Source organism: Pleurodeles waltl, chromosome 4_2 (assembly GCF_031143425.1).
Source record: "Pleurodeles waltl isolate 20211129_DDA chromosome 4_2, aPleWal1.hap1.20221129, whole genome shotgun sequence".
NCBI lineage: Eukaryota > Metazoa > Chordata > Amphibia > Caudata > Salamandridae > Pleurodeles > Pleurodeles waltl.
The window spans coordinates 574,755,202-574,775,580 of NC_090443.1; the positions used below are offsets into that span (position 1 = coordinate 574,755,202).

General features: G+C 42.5%; 1 protein-coding gene across 1 annotated transcript in view; it reads right to left on the minus strand.

Moving 5' to 3' along the window:
- Window positions 1–8,878: 8,878 nt before the first annotated feature.
- LOC138293113 (calcium-activated chloride channel regulator 1-like) overlaps window positions 8,879–20,379 on the minus strand; it is a 102,294-nt gene continuing 90,793 nt past the window's right edge. Inside the window, exon 14 of the mRNA XM_069232131.1 lies at window positions 8,879–19,793. Coding sequence (XP_069088232.1) covers window positions 19,441–19,793 — 353 coding nt within the window. The 3' untranslated portion in view covers window positions 8,879–19,440. The remainder of the gene's footprint in view (window positions 19,794–20,379) is intronic.

Sequence of the window (20,379 nt, forward strand, 5' to 3'; positions counted from 1 at the left end):
TGACACTCCCAGGAAGAGAAATTCATGCACATTCCCAGCAGTATGCTTGGAACGCGGCACCCGGTGAGGGTTTGCAGACGTGCATCTGGGAATTTAATGTGACTGTTCCCAAGGTGACTATTCCCCATGTACAATCGCAGAGCAGTCAACCCACGAGGAATTAAGGGCCAGATGTAGGTACAAAAAAATTAGCGACTCGCAATTTGCGACTCGCAATTTGCGTGTCGCTAACTGGAATGCAGGTAGAATTTGCGGGGACAAATTGCGACTCGCACCCGGTGTCGCACTGCAGATAGCGAGTCCGCTGTTTGCGAGGTCGCTTTCTGCGACCGCGCAAAAAACGGACTCGCAATTTGCGAGTGGGTGTCGCAAATTGCGACTGTGCTGAAAATTGAATGCAGGTGCTGCAGAACACTCCAGAAACCACTCCAGAACACTCTGGAAAACACTTCCTGGCACATGATGATGACATCACAGCCAGGAAGTTTACAAATACACCTGGGAGGAGGGAGGACCACACCCTTTTTAACTGCAGCACAGCTAACAGAGCAACAGCAACCATGGCTGACACTCCCAGGAAGAGAAAGCTGAAGTTTGCAGAGAAGGAGCTGGAGGTGCTCACAGAGGAGTGCTGTCAGCACCATGATGAGCTTTTTGGGAAGGCAGCCCTCAATGTGCCAGACTCTGCCAAAAAACGAATTTGGCAGGAAATTCAGGAGAAGGTAAACTCCCTGGGGGTCAGCCACAGGAGTTTGGATGAACTAAAGAAGAGGTGGTACGACCTTCGCTCCCAGACCAAGGAGAGGGTGGCAGAAAGGCTCCGGGAGATGAGAGGCACAGGAGGGGGACCATCTTCCATACCACCACCCACACCCTTGGAGGAAAGGGTGGAGGAGACCCTGGAGCCGGAGTCAGTAACTGGATTTGGAGAACTGGACACCTCTGAGCCCAGAACATCAACCGGTGAGTACCATGTGATATGCCTGTACCCCCATCAATGCAATACCCCCACCCACCATGTACACAGGGGCATGCACAACCAAGATAGCTCCATTTCAGAGTATCATATACCAGCATGATGCATTATGAACAATGTAGTCAAGTAGGCAGTGTAAGGAAATGCCTCCTTGGCATGGTTACCCCCTGACTTTTTGCCTTTGCTGACGCTATGTTTTGAATTGAAAGTGTGCTGAGGCCTGCTAACCAGGCCCCAGCACCAGTGTTCTTTCCCTAACCTGTACTTTTGATTCCACAATTGGCACACCCTGGCATCCAGGTAAGTCCCTTGTAACTGGTACCCCTGGTACCAAGGGCCCTGATGCCAGGGAAGGTCACTAAGGGCTGCAGCATATCTTATGCCACCCTGGGGACCCCTCACTCAGCACAGACACACTGCTTACCAGCTTGTGTGTGCTGGTGAGAACAAAACGAGTAAGTCGACATGGCACTCCCCTCAGAGTGCCATGCCAACCTCACACTGCCTATGCAGTATAGATAAGTCACCCCTCTAGTAGGCCTTACAGCCCTAAGGCAGGGTGCACTATACCATAGGTGAGGGCACCAGTGCATGAGTACTGTGCCCCTACAGTGTCTAAGCCAAACCTTAGACATTGTAAGTGCAGGGTAGCCATAAGAGTATATGGTCTGGGAGTCTGTCAAACACGGACTCCACAGCACCATAATGGCTACACTGAAAACTGGGAAGTTTGGTATCAAACTTCTCAGCACAATAAATGCACACTGATGCCAGTGTACATTTTATTGTGAAATACACCCCAGAGGGCACCTTAGAGGTGCCCCCTGAAACCTTAACCAACTATCTGTGTAGGCTGACTGGTTCCAGCAGCCTGCCACAACCGAGACATGTTGCTGGCCCCATGGGGAGAGTGCCTTTGTCACTCTGAGGCCAGTAACAAAGCCTGCACTGGGTGGAGATGCTAACACCTCCCCCAGGCAGGAGCTGTAACACCTGGCGGTGAGCCTCAAAGGCTCACCCCTTTGTTCCAGCACCGCAGGACACTCCAGCTAGTGGAGTTGCCTGCCCCCTCCGGCCACGGCCCCCACTTTTGGCGGCAAGGCCGGAGAAAATAATGAGAAAAACAAGGAGGAGTCACTGGCCAGTCAGGACAGCCCCTAAGGTGTCCTGAGCTGAAGTGACTCTAACTTTTAGAAATCCTCCATCTTGCAGATGGAGGATTCCCCAATAGGATTAGGGATGTGACCCCCTCCCCTTGGGAGGAGGCACAAAGAGGGTGTACCCACCCTCAGGGCTAGTAGCCATTGGCTACTAACCCCCCAGACATAAACACGCCCTTAAATTTAGTATTTAAGGGCTTCCCTGAACCTAAGAATTTAGATTCCTGAAACCTACAAGAAGAAGAAGACTGCTGAGCTGAAAAACCCCTGCAGAGGAAGAACAGAAGACACCAACTGCTTTGGCCCCAATCCTACCGGCCTGTCTCCTGCCTTCCAAAGAAACCTGCTCCAGCGACGCTTTCCAAAGGACCAGCGACCTCTGAATCCTCAGAGGACTGCCCTGCTTCAAGAAAAACAAGGAACTCCCGAGGACAGCGGCCCTGCTCCAAAAGACTGCAACTTTGTTTCAAAGGAGCAGATTTAAAGACCCCTGCAACTCCCCGCAAGAAGCGTGAGACTTGCAACACTGCACCCGGCGACCCCGACTCGACTGGTGGAGAACCAACACCTCAGGGAGGACCCTCCGGCGACTCCGAGACCGTGAGTAACCAAAGTTGTCCCCCATGAGCCCCCACAGCGACGCCTGCAGAGGGAATCCCCAGGCTCCCCCTGACCGCGACTGCCTGAACCTAAAGTCCCGACGGCTGGAAAAGACCCTGCACCCGCAGCCCCCAGCACCTGAAGGAACGGAACTTCTGTGCAGGAGTGACCCCCAGGAGGCCCTCTCCCTTGCCCAGGTGGTGGCTACCCCGAGGAGCCCCCCCCTTGCCTGCCTGCACCGCTGAAGATATCCCTTGATCTCTCATTGAAATCTACAGAGAATCCGACTCGTGTTTGCACACTGCACCCGGCCGCCCCCGCGCTGCTGATGGTGTACTTTTTGTGCTGACTTGTGTCCCCACCGGTGCCCTACAAAACCCCCCTGGTCTGCCCTCCGAAGACGCGGGTACTTACCTGCTGGCAGACTGGAACCAGGGCACCCCCTTCTCTCCATTGAAGCCTATGTGTTTTGGGCTCCTCTTTGACCTCTGCACCTGACCGGCCCTGAGCTGCTGGTGTGGTAACTTTGGGGTTGCTCTGAACCCCCAACGGTGGGCTACCTTGGACCCAAACCTGAGACTTGTAAGTGATTTACTTACCTGATAAAACTAACAATAACTTACCTCCCTCAGGAACTGTGAAAATTGCACTGTGTCCACTTTTAAAACAGCTATTTGTGTTTTATGTGAAAAGTATATATGCTACTGTGATTATTCAAAGTTCCTAAAGTACTTACCTGCAATACCTTTCAAATGAGATATTACATGTAGAATTTGAACCTGTGGTTCTTAAAATAAACTAAGAAAATATATTTTTCTATAACAAAACCTATTGGCTGGATTTGTCTCTGAGTGTGTGTTCCTCATTTATTGCCTGTGTGTATGTACAACAAATGCTTAACACTACTCCTTTGATAAGCCTACTGCTCGACCACACTACCACAAAATAGAGCATTAGTATTATCTCTTTTTGCCACTATCTTACCTCTAAGGGGAACCCTTGGACTCTGTGCATGCTATTCCTTACTTTGAAATAGCACATACAGAGCCAACTTCCTACAGGCAGTTAATAGGCAAATGTATATTAGGAAGTGTGCAACAGAGAGTAGACACTGACAGTGTTTTCCCCATGTCCCACAGGTCTCCCACAAGACACCACCACCAGCCACAGCAGCCAGGTGCCACTGGTCAGCCAGCCCCATGAGGAGACAACAGGAGCAGCCACCACTCCCACCTGCACCACCAACACCATCTCCTCAATGGCAACACCCGCTGCAACAGTGGTCTCGGAGCCTGCACCAGCAACAACCAGGAGTGCCACATCACACATCACAGGGCCTCCACCGCTGCGCAGGCGATGCAGGATGAGGAGAGCAGGGCTGCAGGCAGAGTCAGGGCTTCCATCCACCACACCGACGAAGGCACAACTGCTACGGGGTCAGCGCCTGCAGAATCAACAGTTAGGGCGGATTAGTGGGGTTCTGCAGCGCTTAGAAAGGAACCATGAAAAGAGCATGCAGCAGGTTCATGCACAACTGGAGGTAATTGGCAACAACACTGGTGACCTAGCCCTGTCAATGCGTGAACTGGTGGCTGGACTGCTTACACAGAGTGAGGGTGTGCGGCGCAGGGACCGCCAGCTGCTCCAAAGGCTGGACAGGATGGCCTCCTCTATTTGCAGACTGGCAGTGAACACAACTGGGCTGTCAAGGAGAACAGTCGGCCTCCAGGTTGAAATGGGCCACTTTGCGGGTGATGTGGCAAGGGGCCTGGGCCGGATCACCCATGTGATAGACCTCATGGAGGCACGGCAGGTGTCCAGGGGTACAGGGGACACCCCACAAGACAGTGAGGAGGGCTCCACTGTCAGCAGTGTCTCTGCTGGTGACACCAGGGTGCTACGGAGTGGGAGTACGAGGCAGAGCACTGCTGAGCAACCTGGTACCAGCCAGGCTGGTAGAGGCCGCCGTAGGCTGTGAACTAACCACTGTCCCTGATGTTGGGGCACATGATGGCAATGTGTCCCATGCCAGGTGGACTTTTTGAAGTCCCTGAACAGTTTATCATTGTATATAGTTTGTTTTTTGCACATATTAAATAATTTGTTTGTTCCACTTAACAAATGGAGTGTTTGTTTAATTGGTGAGTATGGTAGAAGTTGGCACGTACCTTCCAAAGTATTGGGTTGCAATGTGTTCCCGTCTCAGTCTGCCTTGATTTGCGATGCTCCTATCCCCATGATGGCGATGTGGTTGCTCTTGCTCTTCATCCTCAGAATCTGGGTCTGCAGGCGTGAGAGGTAGCCCACGTCGGGTAGCAATGTTGTGCAGGATAGCGCATGCGACAACTATTTTGAATGCCATTATGGGGGTATACTGGAGGGCACCTCCACTTCGGTGAAGGCATCTGAACCATGCTTTCAGCAATCCAAAGGTTCTTTCAATCAGGTTCCTGGTCCTCTTATGTGCACTGTTGTATCGCCTCTCACATTCATTGCTGGGTGTTAAGTACGGAGCCAGTATCCATGGCCGTAGTGCATATGCACTGTCACCTGTTGGGCACAAAATGTACAGTGTTAGAAAGTCCTGGTTGGTGTGCACATTGATCTGTGTGCATGTCTACAAGGTGTATGCAGCTCTACCTAGGAGGTATCCGTCTCCAAACTCCCCACGTTCCAGGCGTTGGTGTATCCCACTGTGCCTAAAAATGTAGGAGTCATGAGTACTGCCTGGAAATGTAGCTACAATGTCAGTGATGACATAATGGGCGTCACAAACAACCTGAATATTGAGTGAGTGGGTACACTTTCTATTGCGGATATTCCAGGTTTGCAGGGGGTCATATTTGAATATGTGTCCCATCTACACACCCTATGACATGGGGAAAGTTGGCAATCCGGTAAAAGTCCAACTTTGTGCTGTAGATTTCTGCCTCATTCCTGGGTAGTTATATGTATCGGGACATGTGTGTGAGTAAGGCATCTAGGAATGCCCTGAGGAACCTTGATAGTGCACTTTGGGATACCCCACCTGCCACAGCAATGACCCCCTGATAGCTCCCCGAGGCCAAGAGGTGGAGTGAGCATAGCACTTGCACATGCGTAGGGATGGCGCACAGTTTGGCGTTCTAGCTGTGGTTTGAGTAAATCTATTAAATCTAGTACAGCTGTGCTGCTAAGTCTGTATTTATCGTATATTTCCTCCTCAGTTTGCTGGAAGAGTGTCTGCCTTGTTCTGTAAATCTTCTCCTGTCTCTGGCTCCTCCTCCTCCACTGCTGGTCTGCGTGGGCTCTCCTCCTCACTGCTATCAGGTATATCTCTGCCATCTTGAGTAACCCAGATGCCTTCTGGGTCTCCTTTTATACTTTGGTAATGGTTTCCACCTGCTCTGAGTTAGTGGTAAATTGGACATGCAAACTGGGCTTTTTGCGATTAGTCGCAATTTGCGAGTTGCTATTGCATATGGTTTGCGACTCGCAAATTGCGACTTCCTATTTGCGGGTCGCAAAATGGGGTCGCAAATTTTGCGAGTCGGTAACGGCTCGCATCGCTTTTTGCGAGTCGGAAATGGGATTTTTACATCCCATTTCCGATTTTGCGGAGTCGCAAATAGCGATTCGGGCCATTTGTGACTCGCAAAAGTTTGCTACATCTGGCCCTAAGTCCCTATGCAAACGCAGGGAAAACATTTTCCCTTATGGAGAAATCCCTTCTTTTTCCTCAACAATCGCAAAGGGAATTCTGTGCCCTTCCCACCTTGGAAGAGGAGTTTCTCCAGCCCTTTGCAAACGTATATGTATGTGAGTGTTCTCAAAATTCCAAGGCAAAGCATTCCTCGGAACGTCCACTTCCCATACGTGTTGTTGGATTTACGAGTGCCGTTTCCCCTGGCATTCAAGCCTGTCAGGAATAACTTTGTTTATTCCTGAACGGTGTAAAATAGATAACATATTCATGGACAATTTTACCTTTGCCAATTGGGGGCTATGCGTTTTTTAAAAGTGTGGACACTGAAGCCATCCCACTTTGTCCGCTCATGTGTGAATGCCTGTGCAACATTGCGAATATGTGAGTTGCTATTCTTTTCTCCTATTGAATTGAGTCTGTAATCTTGTAGGTCTCAAGTACTGCATGCTAGATGGAGATTGTCACTTTTTGGTCCCATTGCCACATCCACCTTTATGGAAATAAAGGTAAACTTGTCCTGCACTGCGAAATCAACCGAAGAATACTTTATTCATCTTTTCCAAAATTACCTTTGTTATACAAAAAAACGTTTTGTGACTCTTTTTGTTCCTTGTGGGTAAGGCTGGGAATCTTGCATAAACTGATTGTGGATGTACGAAATGGCCTCTTTCCCCGAATCCTTCAGGTCTGTAAAACCTTATCACTTACACTTAATTCTAAGTTATGTTTCTCATGTTAGCATTTATTAAGAATGTTCAAAAATTCAACATTTTGGTTAACAGGTGAGTTATTAAATGTTCTGAGCGCACCACCAGGGAAATAGGCCAAGAACGACAGACACTGGAAAAGGACAGATGTGCCAATAGGCCAGTCCCCTAAACCAGAATAGACAGAATATGCAGGTTTCAAAATGCCACCAGGTCTACTGAGAGTGCTAATGTTGCTTTGTACTATTGCTTTGTATTATAGTTCACATAAACCTTGGCGCCAGTCTTAAACCCAACTGTTCTTTGGTTGACTGATCAAATGTTGCACAATAAACCCTCCTCCACTTGTGTGCTCCAATGCTAGTGGTCCTCAATCCAACCTATGTTATATTATGTGTATTTCCAAATCATATTATCACCTGCAAAGGTATCCTGGTGTGAGTTCCTAGCCCTACCTATTGTCAATGGTCAATTGAAAAGCCAGTTCTTCAATGTTTGAAATATTTTTTACTGTAACATAGAAACATTCTCTTGGCAATTGCTACAATCCTTTACTTTTGTCTTCACTCTTTTCTTACTTTCAGCTCAGGAATTATGCCTGCAAGTTCAACACATTTGTCATCACCCTGCACAACATGGTTGTGGCATGGATGACCAAAAACGCTGGATCCACCTTGCATAGATGGCCTCTGTCAAGGTCCTAAGTGACTTTGCAAAATACATAGGATAAGACGTCTGTGGAATCTAAACATCTAAACCTCTTCAGATGGGACAAAAGTGGGAAGCTTTCTGACAGGGTCACATGTGTTAGGATAGGGTCAGGTGGTTTACACCAGTACTCTAGAACCTGAATAAATGGAGCTTTACTCTCACAAGAGAGGCAAAAGTCCAACAACTCAGGGCCTGATTTTGAATTTGGCAAACATGATACTGCACCATATACTCAGTCTGCCCACCCCAATTAGGAATAGGTGAACTGGAAGTATTCCATCGACTCAGCCCCTGTGGGCTCTGTCAACAGAACTCCTCTATGATGACCATTGGAGGAAGGAAATTACACCATCTGACCAACTTAGGGTGAAGAGCGTAATATATTTTTTGCCCTGTTCATAACAGCCTGAAAAAAACAGGTGATGAGGAAAAATAAAAATTACTCCCAGGTTGTGGGAGGTCATTAGTGTTTTTGAAAAACCTCCTGCTTTGAAAGTTTGTGTCTGAATTACAAAAAAAAGTAAAAGGTTTGGTGGATGGCTGTCAAAACAATTTGCTTTGGGAGTGCTTGCATTGATGGTGAAACCGTGGCCGTAAATCATACAAAGCCTTGGGCAGGAAAATGGAAAATGAAAGTAAATTTTACTTTAATTTTCCATTTTCCCGCCTAATGCATTGTTAGGTAATCTGTGGAAAGGGAATTATGTGAAACAAGCAACATCTGTGGAAGCCTGTGAGAAAATAAAAAAGGCAAACATTATTGGGAAGGAACTTAGGGGGTTATTCCAACTTTGGAGGAGGTGTTAATCCGTCCTAAAAGTGACGGTAAAGTGACGGATATACCACCAGCCGTATTACGAGTCCATTATATCCTATGGAACTCGTAATACGGCTGGTGGTATATCCGTCACTTTTAGGACGGATTAACACCTCCTCCAAAGTTGGAATAACCCCCTTAATGTCAATAATCACAATGCACTCTATATGACTGCCTCTTTTTGCCAGATTCTAGAACATAGCACAAAAAAGAAACTACAAAGAAATTAAAAACAGCATTTTTATTTTAGAGTTTAACATCACAGCACTATATCATAAGCATGTTTATGAATGTTTGCAAAAATATATATTGCACAATTCGATGTGTATAGTTTAGGAAATGGAAAATATTTCTGCTAAAAATATCCTGAGTTCCTTACTGTAAAAATATGGCTTTATTATTATACATTAAAATTATATCTACAACATAGTCCTTCTTATTAGAGGTTAAGAAGGTTTATAACCTAGGGGAGAAGAGGTTGCTGCAATACCTCAGTGTGGGATAAAAATATACCCAATGATATAAACAAAATGTGAGTGGAGCGCATAGCTTACCGAGCTTTCTTTTGTTGAAATTGGCAAGGGTACTTGTGATGATCATTGTGTTTGTGGAGTACAAACTTAGCTTTTTTGTTTATTTGGACATTATTAAACAGTCACATCAACAAAATATTTGATCACCTAGAAATGCAAACCAAAAACTATATTCACAATTATGTCTGTTTTGCAATTTTATGAGGCAAATACAAAGTTTTAGGATTGTCAGTGTGCTCAGTGTTATATTAACAATACAAATAGCTTAGCTGTGAACAGAGGACAAGTGCTCTTATGTCCCGGATCTTCTCCCATCGAACTGTTCTAAAATGGTCATTACATGATTTGTCCAGCATCTACTTCTAATGCCAATGGTGATTCTGTGAAAGGACACTTAAATTTTCAGACCCACCAAACAAAAGCAAAGAGCCCCAACTTTTGTTGCTAAGGTCTTGAAAAATGCACAAAATTTTAGACAGAGTGAGAATTTTTGGAGCAGGAAGAGAGAGGGCAGTAGACATATTAGGTTCTTAGATTTAATGGTGGTATCTCTTGCAAAGCACTTTGTAGCACAATAAAATGCATAAACTTGCAAGGCAGGGTGGTATGGCAAATTGTGGATAGCAGACTGCAACTGAGAAAAGGACTAAAATATGTGCCCCAATAGCACAATGTATTACTACCAAATTTGGAATCATGCTCATGGATAGGCCTTTAGATAGGTAACATTTTTTAATTTGATTTGCTGTTCCATGCCTACTCTTTTTTACTACAGTTTGAAGTAGATGCAAGACTTTTAATGATCAGAAATCTATCAACTCAAAGCGTATAGCCTTCTCTATGCAAAGGCATTAAATTATTGGCACTCAACCCAAGTTGTAGCTATTTTACCTAAAATAATGTCTTCCATCACAAGCTTTGGCAGTAAAGATGCTCTATGAAGATTAACCAAAATTATAGCCTGCTTTTAGTCAATATAACATACACCCACAGACAGATCAGGAATTATTTCATAACATATTCAGGATATGATGTGTGGTAATGAAGATATGCAGGAGAAAATGGAGGTATTATTACCCTGAAATATACAAAAACAGTAGGAGCGTCTACATCTCTTTGGTAGTAAGTGGGCTTAATAATAAATGTACTGCCCATCTCTCACAAAACAAAAAATTCATACCCTGACATAGGTGCACTTTGTTTTCTTTTAGTGCACATCATAATGAAGCTTCTAACTCTACGCATAAAGAGCCATCCATTTCAGTTTGTAGTTCATAAATACGAGTCTGACTTCCGATATACATGCAATATGTTGAAACATTAACCAGCAGATTGAGATACCATTTCAAAGTTTAAACATCTTAAGAATATATTGCATGAATACTGTTGCTGAAAAGACTAAAGTAATACATAGGAGTTGTACATATATCAATTGAAAAAGAACAACATTTATTGCTATGTAATTTACACTTAGCTACATATAAAAGTAAAAGAAAATATAAAACATTTAAAAATGAAGCTATCACATAATCTTATACATCTACATAGAACCTAATGTACATGAATAATATACAATGGAACTATATATCCAGTGTAATCAATTTATAAAGTCACTTTAAAAGAAATACAATGTCTAGAAGATGTTGGTAAGTGAAATCAACAGTGCTGCAAAGTTACGTTAGTGTAACACTTTTGATTGCAAAACCTATACATTCATTCTTGCATAATCACAAAGATGAACCATTAGTCAGTCCTGTCATTTTAATATTACTATTTTGCATATCTACTGATTAGATGTGCTAAGAAAGTATTGCTCTATTTATGAGGCGATACATTAAAAATATTAATGCTGAATGACTACAGGTAGCCTTAGAATATTGTTCAAAATTGTGTATGATTGACAATGGGACAGGGGTGTAGTCTACCAAATAAATGTGCACATCTTCCAATTACTGAACCTGTCATTATACCAGGACTAAATCAATGTCTTGCTTTATACTAAGGCACTTAGGGCATAAGTACGAAGCTTTTATGCATTCGCAAAAGACTCGATTCATAGAATCGGGCCATTTGTGAATGTTAAAATGCCTTTTCGAATGCCCAAAGCCGAAATTGTGATAACCTGCTACTGAATCACAATTTGGTTTGTGAATTGGTATTTGGAAAGGGCGAGTTTGGGGCGTCTCTTACAAATACTGATTTATTGGTATGTATGAATGTTTTGCAAGTGAAATGCGGTTGCACAACATTTCCACTTCCCCGCCAACTCAAAGTTGGTGGTAAGACATTAAAAAAAGGGAAGAAGTCCCTGTGGGACTCCTTCCTAATTAAGAATGAAAAAATATATGTTTTAAGAGCAGGCAGTGGTCCCACGGACAACTACCAACTATTGAAAAATTTAGAGAAAAACTTTTTTTTGTTTCTTGAAACGCAGATTACTTTATTTAAAAGCAGTCACAGACATGGAGATCTGCTGACCCCAGCAGGCCACGATCCCTGTGATTTTTGTGATTCCCAATGGGTCACAAACTGAGACCTACCTTATAAGAATTCATGAGGTAGGTCTTTTTGCCACCTGCTAGCAATCGCAAAAAGTGTAAAACAACTTTAATACATTAGTGTATGTGATTACCAAATAGCGAATCACAAAAATTTGCTATTTAGTACTTGCAGATACTAAAGTTAGTACATCTGGCCCTTAATTTATCGATAGCGAGGATTACACATTTTCCACCCAAAATACAGAATGCAAATGCAATACTGGATACAATTATGCATGTTTCCCCACCTTCCAGGTGAAATAAACGGTCAAACTCTACAAATGTTGATCACCTGTTTGGAGATGGTGGTAATTGTAGGGAGGTCTTTCTTTCTCAGCCTTTGGAGTAGTCTGGTGAGGGCAGCAGGAAGACAGATATCCTTTGCCTTCAGCTCAGGGGAGTATTTTTCTGCTCTCCCCAGCTGAAGTATGAAGGCAGGAAGGGGTGCACGCAGAGGCAAAGAGGCTGTCAGGAAGGTCATTGAGAGTGCAATACCTAAAAGATGGCACACTGTCTGTGTGCCCCCTGATGGCAGCCCTCTTCAGAGGGGAAAAGGGGTCCTATGGACCCCCAGACATTCCCTTGAGGCGGGTGCAATCACTCACTGCACCCGCCTGCAAGGGGATCTCTAATCCCCCTTAAAAGTGCAGCCATGTTTTCACCTGCACAGTCAAACACGGAGCGGCTGCTTCAAAGCCGCTTCGTTTTTCACTTGAATGTGAGGTCCTCAGGGCAGCACAATTTTGCGGCTGCCCTGGGAGCAGCGCATTTATTGTAATAGGGCACACTTTCTCTGTCTGCACCTGGCGCACCTGTTTAATGGTCAGCGTTGTGCAAACAGAGAAAGTGCACTCTATATATTGCTGGCCCTGGTGTCTCTGGTCCCTGAATTATCATACCCAATGTTTTTGGCCTCTATGAAAGCAAAAGACTAGAATCTACCCAGAGAGGTATTTCCATGGGGATAACAGTCTCAGAAACTTGTAGGTAGGGCATAAGTGCCTGTTTTGTACATGTGGCAAAAAAATTCCATGTGATCCAATACATCTTTGCCTTCCCAGACTCAGAGGAAATTACTTCATGTTGAGTATTTAGTAAACTAGATATTTAAGAACGTTGGAGAATTAATCCAATGACTACTTTCACTTTGGTCTGTATATGAAAACAAACCTGTCTGATTGGTATTGAAGCATGCCTGTAAAATTCCACTGCTCAGTTCAATCTTTGTATTTCTACACTAAATACTATAAACAATCCATAATCACTGATTTGCATTTTAATTGTAAACAACTTTACACATGCTTTCTCTATGCTTTTTTTTTATGCAGTCACTGTTTTGTGTATTGATCATACCTACATCAATGATTAAGTCATCTGAGTCTATTAGTGCATTGGTAGTACCATTTAAGAGCCCTTCCAATGACACAGTCTGCATTTCAGTACTTACATCAAGGAAATAAAACAGCACGTAGCTTGGAGTCTGCATTTTCAGATAAGGGTGCATTAACATTGCCTGAAGCTCTATAAATGCAGTTGCAAATCATTTAGTATACACGATTAAGGTACCCTATTCTATGATTCCTATTCCTATTCATGATTCATGATTCCTTTTCATGATTCTATTCCTATTTACACGAAAAAAGGCACTGGTAACAATTCTGAACTTTTGAGCATTCCTGTAATAAATGTCTTGCTTTAAAGCCTATTTTAAAAGGTACAATAATACTTTGCGCCTCACTCCAACTTGCCCTTTAATTCTGATGTGGCTGGCAACATCCATTATTGGCTTCTTCAGAATTACATCATGCAAGGTAAATCCACAGACAAAATGACTTTCAATGACATTCACCAGGAGACACTGGCAGCTGAAAGGTGAAGCAATGCAAGATTATTGGGGGACTTAGGACTGGTAAGCCTCCCCAGTAAACCCCTAGTAACTTTACCCACCAGCAGCTGGAGTTGTTAGTGCCTCTTGTATCAGTAAATCCAGGGGTGGAGATACTCAGCTATGATGCTATATGTGACGACGTAGCAGTACACACTAGCATAAAAAGTTGGCAGACCCATAACACAAGATTTTAGACTATAGAGACTCTTATTGAAATAGTTTAAGAAAGCATAGCTGCTCAAGAGAAGTGGTAACATATAAACCATCAAGCCTTTGGCTTCAAACTTATACAAGTCAATCAAACGACTCCACCAAACCAGGTATTTTTTAATGGCAATGCAATTTTTTTAATTTTCTGTGCATATTTTGGGGTTTGTAATTTCGTACCCTCAATATGGAGACAACTTTTATGAATACATTAAGTCAGCAAGGCGCTGTCCCCATCAGAACAGTGAACTCCATACCCAGGAAAAATTCTCTCACAGAACTACTAAACATATTTGGCAGACCACAGCAAATCCTCAGACAGCACCAAAACCTACACTGTCTTTGCCACTCAACTATGACAACATCCATCCATAACTTTACCCAAGGCAACCAGAAGACAATAGCAAAATATATTATTGCTACTTGTGCAACTGTTGTGTAGCTAGATAAGTGGAAACAGCACCATTCAACAGCAGTAATATTTCAAAGCAAGCAATGCAAACATGTTCAGACTAATAATATGAATCAAACACCCATGCACATAGTTCACCATCACTAAGCAATATGTGGAACATTCTGCTCTTCGTATAACAAAAAATCATCAGACGATCATGCACTCACTCAACGAGGAACCCCACAAATATGAAATGGGTATCCAGTTTCTGAAATCGCTATGATACAGTACAAATGGCAGAAGCATGTTATGTCAATGCTGTTAACATAACATATTAATACCCTTGCAAGGGAGTCTTTATACACAATAGTGATGAAAATCTGAATATATTTTAGTGCTTAGACTTAATTCAAGGAGAGAATTCAAGCAGTGCATAAGTGGCTAAATCTCCACAACCTACATCTGCACTCAAGGGAGAAATGAGACAAAAATATATATGGAACTTCAAAAAGAGTCAGCAAAATCATTCAACCTTATTGAAATGTTTTGGATCTTTGACCCCCAAACAATGGCAAAAATAAATAAGTAAATAAAATACACAAATACAATGACAGAAAAGGGCAAGCTACTGACAGGCCTACATCTGTGCCAAGGCTTTGTAACCTTTACACACTATCAATATTTTGGTTGTTCTAGGATTTCAGAAAGACAGACCCTGCAAAGCAGTAACATTACCAAGAGTTTCTCAAGCTTTCATGAAATAAAGTTAGAAAGCTTTGGTTTTCCATCCTGAATTCTGAAGCAGAACGGAATTTTTCCAAGTGATGGCTCTTTTCTGAAACATCTTGCAGTGCAAGACTACGTCTATCTAAGGCCTAACAGTTTAACTATCATTTGAGGATGCAGTTTATTATTACATTCTGAAATGCCTGTCCATCAGAACAGTGTAACATGAAAGACAAACCCAGTGTACAACCAAAACAAGAGTAGTGCATTTTGTAAACTATCAGCACTAAGATTTAAGTATGACTTTACAGTACATGGCTGGGAACATATGGGATTTCACTTAGTGCACCAGTGGGAATAGTAGTTTGAAAAAGCATACATGGCTATTTCAAAACAGCCCATCAAGTCATTGCAATGTGACTGATGTTTAAACTGCACATGCTGAGCTACATAAAAGCCACAGTGGTCTCAGAAGCAGTCTAGGCAACTAACAGAAGCATTTTAAACTGCAAACACTTAATTCAGATACTGAAAGTTGACACTTTCGCACCCTGAAAATAGTTACCGATTTACTTCACCCAACTGGTGGAATAATTACCCTTCCACAATGCCTGGTTGAACGGATCACAACCAAATTTGAACGGGGTGTGCAGGACAAGATTGTGCACTGCATGCTAATCTGCACAGTAGAAATAAGTAGCTTCAAAACGTTACCTGAGATATGGAATAGAATCCCAGAACAAGAATTGTCAAAGCTATAGGCCTTGTCTTTTGGACCTTATAAATATTTAGCCATGCAGCACAATATCATGGGTGCTGTGTCACCTGGGATTAGAGAGCTATACAATTACTACACACTGGGTGTAAAAGAAAGAGTAAATAGTTTTTGTGCATGAAAATAGTGTGGAGTGAGTCTGCGTAAGAAACAGCAAAAGGGCAGCACCTTGATGAAACGTGTTCATCTTCTGTGTAGCATGCTGGTACCAGTGTGTTTTGCACCATTAAACTTTTTCCATAATTTAAGATCAATATTTTTCTTAATACTTTTATAGTGATAACAGTTAATTTTCTTGTTTAAGCATTAGTAAAGCCTAGGTTACTTTTTTATTCTATGGTTGGTAGGTATTCGGAAGTGGTTTGTTCTATTTTGTCTGATCTAGGAAGCATTTAAGGGCAGCATCTGCTTTTAATACAAGTGCTTCGCAAGATATAGGTGATGTTCATGTTGCAGATGAAGCTCATTCCAAGTAAGCTGGTGTGGGCCCTTATTTTGCAACTTCGGCAGCTGCATTCATATTGAATGTGGAAAGGAGAGGACAGTTAACATGTGCAGCGTGGGGACGTGATGAAAACCATGTTTATATGCAGCGCCACGCAGAACAGCCCTCAGTGTAGTGACGATTCTGAACATGCCTGTATGTGTTTTTTTCCTATCATTGCCCAGGAGTTAGTATTGCAGGAATACATAAGGATTGTAGACATAGCGCTATGGGCAGGGCATGCAAATCTTGTAGATTTTGAGGTGTGTCAATAGCAGCGACATTCCTTCCAGTTTTAGGCATATTATGCTGCATGCTGGATTGGAGTATTAGTAAATGACGTTCAATATCATTTCAGAGCACTGGACTCCGTGTAGCCTTGTTTAGGGCCACCTCACAAGCATCTTAACCTCACCACCTCCATGCCTCTAACTCTAAGACGCTTGTCTTGTTGTTAGAAGATGAGACGTTCAAGGTAAATTAAACCGTGTTCATTGTTGTCAATATATCACTTACGAGGAAAGTCACTGCCCGTAATGTGCTGTTGGTTTAAAATCCAGAACTGTTGCTAGTGGCGCACCTGGCATGGGACCACTTGTAAGCTTTGAAAATCATTAACTAACTAATGTGATTTGCACCTAAGCCTAGCAGTGAATTAAATAAAGAGAAAATTGTAAGTAAATAGCATATAGCATAAGTCGTTGTGGAATATGTTTTCATTGACGCAGTTTAAGCGTGGAGACTATGCATGCCACCAGATCACTAAACAAACAGGGAAAGTGGGCAGAGATTAAAGAAGATAGGGCAGGAGGAGCAAACAAAAGCTGTCGTTAAAAAGAGCCCTACAGGTCACAAACAATCCTGACAAAGAAGATGTATGGCTCATGGTATGGAAGTAGAAAAAGGACTGCACCATTTGCTTTGTGGAGGCATCTCAGGGATACGATCTGTTTTATGCCCAGCATAACAATGTGAGCACTGGCTGTTTCATGTCCCAACCCTGACAGGTTTATTTGGTGAGCGTGTGATAGATGCGTCTGACATCCTCTGCAAGGAAAGCATCTCCTATCATGGAATGGCTAATGCAAAAATGTCATTTTCGCTTAATCATCTAGCAGCCCCCTCTCTCTGGCTTTTTAGCTCAGCACATACTGGGAGTATTTTCTATGTAAGTGTAAGACACACATAAAGCACGGCATCCATGAAGCAGGTGCCGTTCTGTCAAGACAAAAGTCTTGTGGGCTTCCAAAGAATATCATAAAACAAAGTTACACACGCATACACACACTACCCTCTGGTTGTAAAATACAAATGCCAATGCCATCAGCTGAGCACATTTCACTCAAAAAACACACAAACACCACATTCTGAAAACACGAGCCGAGAAGTAAAAAAAAAACTTTAAAAAAAAAAACTAAAAAAAAAAAACTGTGCACTAAAACTAACCTAATTAGACAAGAGGAAACAAGTAAATGAAATAGCGCCGGTAACCACGGGAGGGAACCAAACACAAAAAAGAGGAACAAATACAGACAATGCACCACTAAAGAGCCAGGTTTTCAGAATGGCACACAAAAAAACAATACAAAATGATGGGCATACTCGAAGCCCACAAAGGGGATACAGCATGTCTCTTCACATGCACACTGCCTAGCTTCAACCTAGAAATTGTGCCCCGTGTGTCTTTGCCAGCATACCACAACACCTGTTTTGTGAATAGCAAAAAAGTTCTTAAGTACATTGAGGAAATGTTTTTAAATGACTCCTCTACTTCTGCATTTCTATCTATGTGACGGCCCTCTAAGTCTACTGTATAATCAGCAGTTGATGCACACTGGCATGACTTTGGCAAATATAATATAAATAGTTGTGCTAAAGTTCAAGTTATAAACTATCATACATTTGCATCTGCACAAATATTCATACAGTTGCTATTGTAAACTCCATACAGTTAATGTGCACATTTGTCTTCATTTAAGACATACAATTTCAATTAGCATTTGCCCCTTTAAATACACAGGTAGAAGACTGCAATAACATCATTATGCACATGATCTATAACCAATACAAAATCATAAATAAATACAATGGACAGCAACCAAATCTCAGCTAAGTAATTAGTTATAATAAATCTTTCTATAGTCTTATTTAGCCAACATTTAGAGCTACAGGATTGTTTAGAATATGGTGGGCTGGTCATTAAACCACTGGTGTGGAAAAAGGCCTTTCTCAGCCAGCCCACCATATTTTGAGGTTGTGCATGTTCATGTGTGAGTTTCTTAAGGAAGGTGTTCCTTCAACTATGGCAGCAGCACTTATATTGAAAACATAATGTCAGACTGGTCGCTATTTCATGGTGTCACTTTTTTTCCATATTTTTTGTCTTACAGAAACCAAGCCCCAAAGCAGTCGTTTGCTTCTGCAAAATAAAATGAAAATTGACCTGTGAGTTTTCTACTAGTGTGTGGGGATTGGTATTGATATAACCAATATAGGAAATCATGGCACTAAGAAGTCTGTCCTACATACAGATACAATTTTGATGCCTATAAGCCAACAACTTTGTGTCATATGGTGGGGAAGGGTTTCCTATGGCACAGCTTTATGAGGGATACAACTAGAAACTAGAACTTCCTCCCTCTAAATTATGTAGGAGGAAAAACAACTTTACTGAAAGGGGCATCTACCAGTGTTTAGCAAATGCCTCATTTTCACCACAGTCTAAATGACCCCCACCGTTTTTTCAAGTGTTTGCATTACACATATTTAAGCATTATTGAAAGGAGAGAATATTTTCTTGATCACTCCTACATAATTAAAATTACTTCTTTGTAAAGGACTGTGTTTTAGTAGATTATTTTGTTTGCTCAAGCTCGAAGCACCCAAGATCTTAACATGGAATAGACACCTGAGTGTTTTAACTGGAAGTTGCGATGTGAGAAATACTTTTAGAATAAGCGTTCACCCTGTATGCCAGACGACTTGGCAAATCTGAAAGCAACAATATGGTTCTGTACAAATGAAAAGTGAGTTCACGTTAGCTTCAAAGGATCTGTTCCGTGCTTATCCTTCAGAGCAGGTAACAATCGAAAATGGAGGTCATGTTAAGGGAAATTGTGGGACTTATATTCAACATCACACTTGAATCTTACAGACTTCTTCTACGAAGGAAAAGTTTGTAAATTAACACTTACAGACCCAACAACTAGGTGGTGGAATAATGCATAGCTTGTTGATCTACAAAAGATTTATGCTGCAAAAGAGTGCCACAGCTGATCCAATGACAATCCAAAGAGCAGAGGCAAATACATCCTTTCCACCATTCTTGTCAACAGCATCCCTTGGAATTACAATTATTGCTTGTGCTATATTTGATATGTCTGAGACAAGCGATGAGTTGTCTATGGCCTGCATTGCAAAGTAGATGATAGTGTTGTTTTCTGGACTCTCAAGCTCTGGCACATACAAGAACACTTCATGGGAGCCAGCAGGACGAGGTGTCACAGTAGAAGTATTAAGTGCTGAAGCATTCTCAAAATTGTCTCTGAGCTCCAGTGGACTTTCACTCATTTTGATCACGTAGCTTGTGGCTGGAGAGAAGGAACAAAGAAAAGTGAACTTGCATGGCAAAAAATATGTAAATTTAATCAAAGTGCTTTCCTAAACAAACAAAAAAAAACAATTGCTGTGGTTAAATGATAAAAGGAGACGGCGAGGAAACAGCAGACTTCTACAGGTACTTCGGTGTAAAAGGATCTGATTTTTATACTCCAACCTGAAGTTTAAATGGTTGGTCAGGCTAGCCCATTAACAATCCCTCTTTGTTTGTATGGACCTAATAGATGTCCTCATGTTGTATCAAACCCAAGACCAGCTTCTCCTCTGGTGTTTTTCCTTACGCATATGCTACCACTGCCCCCTAGTCAAGTTGATGTATACATACATTATTTAGCTGCTTTACGGTATTCAACTGGTTCTTAGTATGTTATATTGATTTGTATACACCTTCATCCCTTGATTATTTTCTATTCTCAATGATTTACAGTGATAAATATGCATGCGTCTACCCACTTAGTAATATTTATTGTTCCCGTTCTGTCCAAGCAGTTTTACATCATAGACTGAAAATCAGTATTCTCCCAGCTGCTGTGGCTACTGTGTGGATAATGCACGATA